Genomic DNA, 11266 nt, shown 5'->3' on the forward strand with positions numbered 1-11266 from the left:
ACAAATAATGGAGGATTCAAGGACCCAAAATGGAAATGGTTTAAGGTGCGTTTAAATTATTGAAACACAGTTTCAAGGTTATTAAATTTTTTAAATTAATAAACTTGTGAAATTTTTTAATTTTATTTTGTAGAATTGTTTGGTACTTATATCAAGGTTCACGTTCTGGAGGTCGATAAACCGAAATATAGAATTAGGAAAAATGAAATTGTAATTAATGTTATGGGGGTTTGTTCCCAAGATATGCAATTTATTTGTGTCTAACCCGGATGGGAATGTTCAACTCATGATATGCGTGTATTGAGAGATCCATTAACGAGAAGAAATGGTTTAAAGGTTCCACATGGTAACTACAAATTTTAAAAGAACGTTTCCATTGATGCATAATTTTTTATATTATGTAGTTTATTTGTCTTAATAAGTCATTATGAGGCATTCAAGTGCTCACAATGTCATCGAAAGATATTTTTGGTTACTAAAAAGAGATTGATTGTTTTAAGGAGTCCTTTATTCTATGATATTCAAACACGACACATAATATTTGTTTGTTGTATGTTATATAATTTAATAAGAAGGAAAATGACTTATAATGATATGCAAATAGACTTTGATGATGAACAACTTGATGAATCAAAATATATTGATAACGTTGAGCCCACAAATGAGTGGACTACTTAGAGAGAAAATTTGGCACAAGAGATGTGGAACACATGGAATGCCAGTAGAGAAGCATGAAGTGATTTCTTTGTATTGTTGTTTGTTTTGTCTTGTTATTTGACATTATGGTGTTTTTTTATATTGTTGTTCGACATTATACTGACTGAGATGTAATGCCTTTCATTTTTATTGTATTTCATGACTTTGACGTAATTCCATTTAATTTGATTGGTTTATATTTGGTTGTGTTAAGATTATTTAAATTTTGTAAATGAAATTGTTTGTTAATGATATAGAATGAGTTCTTCTACAAGAGGTAGAGGGTTGAACAAGCATTTCTGGACTAAAGTTGAAGATGCGATCTCGGTTGATTCATTGTTGGAATTAAGTCAAAGTCCCTTGTGGAAGACAAATTGTGGATTCAAAAATGGCTATTTGCAAAAATTAGAAGCTATTTTGGAGGAAAAGTTGCAAGGTTGCGATTTGAAAGGAGATCCCCACATAGGATCTTGAGTAAATACTTTGAAGACTAAATGGAGTGTTTTGCACGATATGCTATGTCTCAGTGGCTTTGGCTGGGACAGTGAAGTAATGAAGCTTATTTACCACAAATTTGTTTTTGAAGATTATGTCAAGATATTAGTATTTGTCCTGTTTAAGATTATATTAGAATTATTATCTATTTTTGAATTTTTGAATTATGTGAGAATTATTATCATGTTAGATTAATATTTTGTTTCTATTACATAAGAGACCAACTGCAAGTGGTTTGTTCAACAAATCATTTCCACATTATTACACTTTGGGTGAGATTTATGGTCGTGATCGTGCTATTGGAGCTAATGCGGGGAATGCTGATGATGATGAAGAGGAGGTACGTTAAGAGGACAATTTGAATGTGAATTTGGGAAATGACTCAACTAATGAGGTTTCAATGAAGGATTTTGGTGATGATATATCTTCAGCAAACAAGAGTGCACCCTCTCAAGCTGAAAATACTCTTAGTAGTTCAACAAATAAGTCCAAGAAAAGAAAAAACAAAGATAGAGATACTGGTGGTATGTACTCAAGTGTTAAGGGAATGACTGAGTCAGTGGCTGGGATGATACCCAAATTAGATGGTTTGATTAATGTTCTTTCTACACAAGATAAGGAGGTGGTAGATTTTCTAGCTAAGGTGTTTGATGAGATGCTAAAAATTGATGGCTTGGATGAAGTGCAGAACATGAAAGCTACTAACATGCTGGCAACAAAGCCTGAACTACTGCGTGTGTTTTTTAATATGCCTAGTTCGATGAAGAAAGGATATGGTGATATGTAGTTTCATGTGATAAAATATGTTTAAACTTTTAACATGATATTTTGGATGATGTTTTTTTGAAGATATATCGTGTTTTAGATGATGTTATTTGAAAGGTATATCTGTAGGTGCTATTTGGGGATTTTATTTTTATTTTTTAATTAATATCATTTTTATAATAATATTTATACATATATCTAGTTAATGAAAATTACATTATTTAATACTATGAGTATTTTGGTAGATTGATTCTCATTCTCATTCCTCATTCCTATTTATTTTGCTAAGTAAACACATCAATGGCATTCCAACACATTTCGATTCCCATTTATTTTTATTAAGTAAACATTGGAATCTCATTCTCATTCACAGCTCATTTTTATTCTCATTCCATTCCATTTCCATTCTATGAAGTAAACGCACCATTAGTCCCTTACTTTTAGCCTAAGGGACGAAGATATTTATCACTTCTTTTTTTGTGGCATGTAGCCCACACACATGTGAGGCCTCAACTTGCTATTATTTAATTCACTTTTGCCCTTTACAATAGACAAATCTATTAGAGTTATCCTCTCTCTGAAATATTACCCTTAGCTTGTCTTAAACTATTCTCCTTTTACGTAATGGTGTGTTTACTTGTGGGTTTGAGGAATGAGAATGAAACATATGTTTACTTGACAAAATGTAATTTGGGAATGAGAATAAAATGTGTGGGTCCCACATAATTTGGGAATAAGGAATGAGAATCTCATTCCCATGGGGGGGTTGGGAATGAAAATGTGAGAATGTGAATGAAATATAAATTTACTTTTTTATCCTTCTAATTTTTTCATATTTTTTAAGTTACTCTTGTTCAAATCAAAAATAATTTTATTATTTTAAATGTCATTAATAATAATAATAATAATTATTATTATTAAATTTTATTGACTTTATTATTTTAGTTATTATTAATTATTATTATTATTATTTTCATTAAAATTATCATTATTAACAATAAAAATAATGATAAAAATAATAATTAATAAAAATAATTAATTTATCATTATTAACAATATTATCCTTATTGTTGTTATTATTATTATTAATTTTATTAATATTATTAAATTTTATTAACTTTATTATTTTAGTTATTATTAATTATTGTTATTATTATTTTTATTAATATTATCATTATTATTAAAAATAATAATAACAATAATTAATAATAACTAAAACCACAAAGTTAATAAATTTTAATAATAATAAATGTTAATAATGATAATATTAATAAAAATAGTAATAACAATAATTAATAATAAAGTTAATAATAATAATAAATGTTAATAATGATAATATTAATAAAAATAATATTAACAATAATTAATAGTAACTAAAATAAGAAAGTTAATAATAATAATAATAATAATAATAAATGTTAATAATGATAATATTAACAGTAATTAATAATAACTAAAATAATAAAGTTAATAAATTTAATAAAAATAATAATAAATGTTAATAATGATAATATTAATAAAAATAATAATAACAATAATTAATAATAACTAAAATAATAAAGTTAATAAAATTTAATAATAATAAAAATAAATGTTAATAATGATAATATTAATAAAAATAATAAAAATAATAACAAAAAAATAATGATAATATTGTTAATAATGATAAATTAATTATTTTTATTAATTATTAATACTATTGGTATTTTGGTAAATTTATTCTCATTTTTATTCCTCATTCCCATTTGTTTTGCCAAGTAAAAACATCAATGACATTCCAGCACATTTTAATTCCCATTTATTTTTGCCAAATAAACATTGAAATCTTATTCACATTCTTTATTTTCATTCTAGTCCATTCTCATTCTCATTCCACTCAATTTTCATAAAGTAAACGCACCATAAAAGTACTAAAATTTTTCATCTTTCACTCTTTACTGCCACATGTCATTTACTGATTGATCCAAACCAATATCTCAAATTTATCCCAAACAAAAGATAATACATTAAAATTTTGTAATGATATGTTAATACTAAAATTTACATTCGGTTTTGAATTCAAAAATACTTTTTAAAGGTTGGGATTGGATAACATCACGTACTAAATACTAGCAGGTATTATTAATACTCGAACTTTAATAATCACAAACACAAAATACATTCACCACGAGCCGAGCTATGCACCCATAAGAGTCGAGACATTTAAAACACACTTACATTATTATAAAATTGAAATTAAAAAAATTACCCAATAACACTTTCTAGCCTCACCATTCACCCAAAGAAAAGAAAAAGAATCATGCTATAGCATTATGCCAGATACGGACGCGAGACGCCAACTCGCCAAATATTATAATTTAATAATAATTATAAAAATTTACTCTCCATTAATTTGTAAATTCGTTGGCTTGAAGTCCGTCCGGTCAAGCCTGATCGAGCCAAAACTCACTCTTCTCTGTAATCCTTTATGTTCGTACATCTTCTCTCTAATTGATCTCACTGCTTCCCTCTCACTTTCTAGACATTTTGGGTTGCAAGATTAATTGTTTTGAATTCGTTTTCTTTGATTTTATTTTACATTTGCTCTTTCTGGCATTGTTGCCAAGTTGAATTTCTTTTTGATCAATTGAAAAGTGTCTGCTGTGAAGGGTATCAGCATGAAGGCACTTATTCTCGTCGGAGGATTTGGAACACGATTGAGGCCTTTGACCCTCAGTGTCCCTAAACCGCTGGTTGATTTTGCTAACAAACCCATGATACTGCACCAGGTGAGCTTCATAAAAATTTTCTTTTGTTGTTAATGTATAATTTCTATGCTTTGGGCTTTTTTATTAGGTTATCACTGGTCATTGTAGCAGTTTTTATTTTTGCCCATTTGTGTTATTCTTCAGCTGTTGCTTCTTAATGACTTAATATGTTGTAACTGTAACAACGAATTTAATTAAACTGTGATTTTTCTGTATGGAAATCTGAATTTTACTTGGATGACCATGATATAGAGTTATTGAGACGAAAAGGATGTTAGGATGATACTTTTGAGACAGTTCAAGCACTATCTAGATATGCTAAAACTTAAGAATCAGAGGTATGTGTTCTCTTTTGACTAGATTGAAGCTCTCAAAGCCGTTGGAGTAACTGAAGTGGTGTTGGCCATCAATTATCAGCCGGAGGTAATTTTAAAGGGTTTGTTGTTCTAAGCAGTTCTTGTATTTGTAATGATGGATCATTGTCGTAATATATTCTGGTCGTTTCTGCAGATTTATCACTGTTTCTTTGTTTTGCAGGTCATGTTGAATTTCTTGAAAGAATTTGAGAAGAAGCTTGAAATTAAGATTACCTGCTCTCAGGAGACAGAACCACTTGGCACCGCAGGTCCTCTTGCTTTAGCACGGGATAAATTGATTGATGATTCCGGTGAGCCTTTTTTTGTTCTCAACAGTGATGTTATAAGTGAGTACCCATTAAAACAAATGATTGAATTTCACAGAGGCCGTGGAGGGGAAGCTTCCATTATGGTTACCAAGGTAAACTAATGCCAAGATTCTAGTACTTTTGTCATTAAGCTATTTGACATTGTACTAAAAGAAATGTTGTTTCTGTTGTCAGGTGGATGAGCCATCAAAATATGGTGTGGTGGTTATGGAAGAAACTACGGGGAAAGTTGAAAAATTTGTAGAGAAACCAAAAAATTTTGTTGGCAACAAAATTAATGCTGGAATTTACTTGTTGAACCCATCCGTTCTTGACCGGATTGAGCTGAAGCCTACCTCAATTGAGAAAGAAGTCTTCCCTGAGATTGCAGCAGAGAATAAGCTGTTTGCTATGGTGCTACCTGGGTTCTGGATGGACATTGGACAACCAAAGGATTACATAACTGGCCTGAGATTGTATCTGGATTTCTTGCAAAAAAATTCATCGTCAAAATTGGCAACTGGATCCAACATTATTGGAAATGTTTTGGTGCATGAGGGCGCTAAGATTGGAGATGGATGTCTTATTGGACCAGATGTGGCCATTGGTCCTGGATGTGTAATTGAACCTGGGGTTAGGCTCTCACGCTGTACTGTAATGCGTGGAGTTCGAATCAAGAAGCATGCTTGCATTTCCAGCAGCATCATTGGGTGGCATTCCACCGTTGGAAGGTGGGCTCGAGTGGAAAATATGACGATCTTAGGTGAAGACGTTCACGTGGCTGATGAAGTTTATAGCAACGGGGCTGTTGTCCTGCCTCACAAGGAGATAAAGTCCAGCATTGTGAACCCGGAGATCGTCATGTGATGGTAATTGTGAAATATAGGGGGTGCTTGAGAGTGTTCAATATGCTGATATCCTTCATCCTTGGTTTGATTTTCTCCTAGTTTTCATTTATACAAAAAGTTTTACCAAGCATTTGAACTGCATCACCATCGTGCTTTTCATCTACTGCTGTCTGACCACTTCTCGGCTGATTTTATATGGCCGGTTGAACTAAATCATCATAATTTGTTTACACTTAATCATTTTTGTAATGTGCCTTCATGTTCTTGGGATTATTACGGGTGAGCTTTCCTGAGTGTGCCGTTTGTACCATATTCTGTCCGAAATTAGTTCTGTGGTAACAAACAAGTTGTAAAAATCATACAACACAAGGTCACCTTTTATATTTGGATTGTGAGTAAGATGCTCAGTTTATGTGCCAACAGAGTAGAAGCAAAAACCATTGGCTACACAATCCATATGTCTAGCTTGAAGGACGATACGAAATGTTCAATAACACACTACAATGGAATAGAACCCATGGCAGCAAGCAGTAATGTTGACAAAAGTTAGTAAATCAACAGAGAAAGTTCTAAAAATTGCCCAAAAAATTTCGGTACATTATGGCCAGATAGTAAAGGAAGCATTTACATGTCAAACAAAAGATAGAGTATATATATGTTGATTAGGGGGCAGCAAGAGCTCTGAGTTGTCTAAACTGAGGCTAAGATCCAAAACATCACATGAGATGACAGGGCAATCAGAAGCCAGGTGATGAATGCTAAAATTACTGAAACCTCAAAGCTGTGGCATGCAAGATTATTTTGAGGCATGCAAAAATTCAAATCTTTTGCATAAAGAACTACAACCCCAGCTGAGGAGCATGCAGCCGCAAGTGATAACATAGCCGTGACCTGCATGTTTTGAACTATAAATTTGTTACACCAATTATTGTCTAATGTCAAATCTACAAAGCAGAAAAATAGCAGAATATACATGGTTATGTTGCATCAGTTCTCTCAAATCGTGTAGGTAGTTTCCGTTGAGGTCTTAGTCAAGAACTACATGACATAGTAGGCATTACTATTATTCAACAAAAGACCAATCTCACACCCGTTTTGCCAAAGGACAGACAATCTAATTGTTTAGAATAATTCAATGTCATTTCAGCCTTGATATATCATATTTCAAAATTGAAAAAAAAAGACAGAATTCCAAAGAATCACGCTACGTATACAAAAACAAGATTTGAAGAAAATTAAGAGGAAATGAATTTCAAAGATTGGAAACCTAAAAACTTCAAAATCGTGAAACAAAACTTGATATTAGAGAGAGCTTTTGCACAGATGAGTCCACGTACAATTCTCAGATTAAGTTAATACTAAACCAACAGTGTTTTTAAACATATTCCATAGTTTTTCTTTTTATCTTTGCTTTTTTTATTTTGTTGTAATAATTTCCTGTGCTCCCTCTTCCTCCTCCCAGTTTAGATATTAGGACTTCATCATCCCAAGCATGAGGAGGTTATACTAGGGAGATTACTGTCCGCAATCAGGAACAACACGAATACAACTAGATATAAAGACAATACGATGATAAGCAGATATTTGAAAAATGATAACAGTAGATATTTGAAAAATGATAACAGCAGAAATTTGCAAATATGTGGTAATATGCAAGAATCTGATTTATGTGAAAAGTCTTTACATTTGGAAAAAAGAGAAATCAGAAAAGAGACCAAGAGACAAGTTACATACCCAATCACCTACAACAAACAGGCTGACTAGGACTGGATTTTGAAGGTCTCGTTTTCTCCTTAAAGCATAAATATCAAGACATGCTAGTCCAAAGCTCCACAGCATTTGAAGCCCCATTGATGCAATCAAATAGCTGAACCAAAGGATACAAAGACACATGATAAATTGTCACAGAAAACAACTAAACATTTATATGGCTTATGCAGTACGTGATAATAAGTCAGTTCCACCTGCCTGGCATTACATATCTTTCAACCTTTTGGAACCATTATGCAGTTCTGGCATTCCACCAAGTTGGTGGCAGATGCCCAAAATAACAAATCATTCTGTCCAATTATCAAATGTTTGCATCTCCATTTCAATCTCCAAGACTGAATTGCATATGATACATTTGAATATGGTTCTTTAGCAATCTGCATTAGAAGACATGCTTAACTTAAGTCGAACAAAGCTTAACCAGCCCCAAACATATTAGGCCGGCCACAATAGATAATCCGATTCATCCACAGTGGTACTTCCAGTGACTTATCAATGTTTCATCCCAAACAATCCTTTATGATCACAAAATAAAAACATTGAATCTAGACTCTTATTAACTGAATCTGTTCAGACCCAGCTCGGAGACTCAAAGTCTTGCTTCAAACAAAATAATAACATAAAAATTTAAAAGGCAAAGAAAAATGAAAATTTACCAGAAAGCAGTGTAGCTAGAGAAGCCAGCAGCAGAGGTCATGGCTCCAATAGCGGCAGCAGCAAATCCACATTGCCCGATCCTCAGCATCAACCCACTCACTGTACCCGGACTCCCTACTAACTCCTTCATTATCTACTCCTATGTCTATTTCTCCAAACAACAGGCCCCTCCTTTTCCCCCAAATTTAGGACCAAAAAAGGAGAAACCCTAGATTGAATCTCCCCAAATCACCTTCATTGCATTTTTTTAACAAATACCCACTATCCCGATTTAGCTGAAGTTTGAACTTTGAAGAGATTGAGCTCAGATTCTCATTTGTTCACCGTCTTTTTTTTTCTTTTTTTTTTCCTCCCCTTCTATCTTCTGGTGATTGTAATTTCTTAAGCTATCGAACCTTTAGCTTTAAGAATCCCTATAATCAAGTTCCACTTCCTCATTGGAGTATTAATTGTAATTATATCTTTTTATTCCGTAATTAAATATAGTGTTGATTCTATTTTAAAGTTGGTTAAAGAGTAAAGACAAAGGACCGTCTCAGTCGAGTCAGTCCTACGTCGATTTCTTTCTAACTGCGTAATAACATATGGGTCCTTAACCTTTATGATTTTCACAAATAAAGATGTAGTTTATTAATTCATTTATTATTAAAAAGTTTATAAAAATAACAGGCAGCCATACAATCACTTCTGGCAGCTGCAAGCTATACCGTCCCCCGCCATTGGCGACCAATCATCGAAGTCGATAAAGCCAAATTTAGTGTATTGGATGCAACCATCATTGCCAAATAAGATCTTGTTGTCCAAAAAATTTGTTTAGAATAGTTGGCTAGTTTAACTCGCCACCGGCGATTGAAGACAAGTTATGAGATAGTGTCATTGTGATCAAGAAGAATGTATGACGCCTAATCTAATGGTGGCGGTATCTTATCTTCTAAATCGCCAATTTTTACTGACAGTGATTTAAAGAAGCTAACGATTGTCGACCCTTTTTTGGGTGAATAGAATCTTATTGGGCAATAATCTTTGCATTGTTGGGCAACTCTAATGATAAGGATTGCAACAACATTAAATTTGACTTGAATATACTTTAGTGACTTATCACCGGAGAAGGTAAATGATGGCGTACTCTACCGGCGGTGAATGTTTTTATTTTTTAATATTAAATAAATATAATTTATTTAAAAATAGATAACGAATAACCATATAAAATATTTTATTATACAGTACATGCTTTACATTCTAGAGATGGCGAATAGTGCCTGCTCGCGCTCGACATGGACCATTTGGAGCAAAGCCGCGAGAATGACTCATGTCATGGTGGGCCGTGGACGGTGCCATCCCACTTTTTTAATGTTCCAAATTATTATGCTTCTAATTAAAAAAGTTAAACTCTTATTTCGAATGGGACTCAAACTCAAGCTCATTATAAACTTATTTTAAGTCTTTAACCATTGAGCCAAAGCACTTTTAAATTGAGATACCTTTTTGAATCATCAACTTTAAATTTAAATAGCTTTTGAATAATCAATCTTCTAAATTTATATATTATATTATAATATACTAAATCAATAAATTATAACATTTCCAATAAATTTTTTTAGAATTACATTATATAATTGATTAGAAAAATGTTTAACAAAATTATTACATTTGCATAACATAAAACCAACAATAATAATAAAACTTAATAAAACAATATAAAAATAAATGATAATACAGATTCAATTTAGATTTAATTAATTAATGATTTATAATTGATTTACAATTTAACATAACACAACATTAATTAATAATAAAAATAGAACAAAATATTTTAGATTTAATGTTGTTTAATTAATTATGCTATGATATATTATGGAAAGTCATTGTAATGCACCACTTAAATAATTCTCTGTACTTCAATAAAATACCCCTCATCCCCCCCCCCCCCCCCCCCCCCCCCATAAATTCCCTTTTTGTCGTTTCAAAATAATTTTGTTTAAATTTATCTTTTTAAATAATATATAGACTCTGTCTAACGTGCCTCTTGGGCACCATACCTCCCTGTTTTGTCATCTAGCAAAGTGCCCGTTGGATAAAAAGGAGCAAGATCATGCAGGTGTGAAGTGGCCACGTGGCAGTTGAAGGAAACCGAATGTGCTGGTCACTAGACAGGAACTGTCAATGTTGCAATTATTTGTCCAAGAAAACAAGAAAATGTTGGTGTATATAGCAATAAAATAGTTATATGGAACAAAACAATTATATGCAAAAGCAAGTAATATGTGAGGGACAAAAAAATGTACGTGTTGAACACGTTATTTGTTGCAAGAGGCATATAATGGATCATACTGTAACAATGAAAAATATAGTGAGATTAATTGATGTTAATTAAAGTAATAATAAACAAATAATGAAAAGCTTTGTTTATATATATATTGGACATGATGTTGATTAGTGGTGTTTAAAATGCAGTCGGAGCTAATAAATCCTGCAGGTTGGAAGAAACAGAGCCAAAAAAAAAAAAAAATCTTGTTGCGATGAAGTAGATGGATTGTTGAAGAGGTTGAAAGCATAGAAAAAAATTCAGTCGGTGGATTGGATGCAAGTAAAGCGGCAATTCGGAATTGCACTTATTATTAACA

General features: G+C 32.0%; 2 protein-coding genes across 4 annotated transcripts; one reads left to right on the plus strand and one right to left on the minus strand.

Moving 5' to 3' along the window:
- The first annotated feature begins 4332 nt into the window (after positions 1-4332).
- On the plus strand, positions 4333-6508 carry LOC18039357 (probable mannose-1-phosphate guanylyltransferase 3). Of its 3 annotated transcripts, none has more exons than XM_024182158.1 (5): positions 4333-4425; positions 4591-4724; positions 5064-5126; positions 5241-5480; positions 5563-6508. In XM_024182158.1, exons 2-5 carry the CDS (start codon positions 4614-4616, stop codon positions 6232-6234), a joined length of 1086 nt encoding a protein of 361 aa, XP_024037926.1. In that variant the 5' UTR covers positions 4333-4425; positions 4591-4613; the 3' UTR covers positions 6235-6508. The 3 variants fall into 3 exon arrangements, with proteins under 3 accessions (XP_024037926.1, XP_024037925.1, XP_006429172.1); XM_024182157.1 differs by having other exon boundaries at positions 4605-4724; XM_006429109.2 differs by lacking the exon at positions 4333-4425 and having other exon boundaries at positions 4637-4724; positions 4956-5126.
- Positions 6509-6704: 196 nt separating this feature from the next.
- On the minus strand, positions 6705-9118 carry LOC18039939 (CASP-like protein 5B2). The gene is made up of 3 exons (XM_006429111.2): positions 8642-9118; positions 7950-8082; positions 6705-7106 (listed from the first exon to the last, which is right to left on the minus strand). The coding sequence occupies exons 1-3, from the start codon at positions 8770-8772 to the stop codon at positions 6906-6908; spliced, it is 465 nt and encodes a 154-aa protein (XP_006429174.1). The 5' UTR covers positions 8773-9118; the 3' UTR covers positions 6705-6905.
- Positions 9119-11266: the final 2148 nt, after the last annotated feature.

This window comes from Citrus clementina, unplaced genomic scaffold, assembly GCF_000493195.1.
Source record: "Citrus clementina cultivar Clemenules unplaced genomic scaffold, Citrus_clementina_v1.0 scaffold_6, whole genome shotgun sequence".
Lineage (NCBI taxonomy): Eukaryota > Viridiplantae > Streptophyta > Magnoliopsida > Sapindales > Rutaceae > Citrus > Citrus x clementina.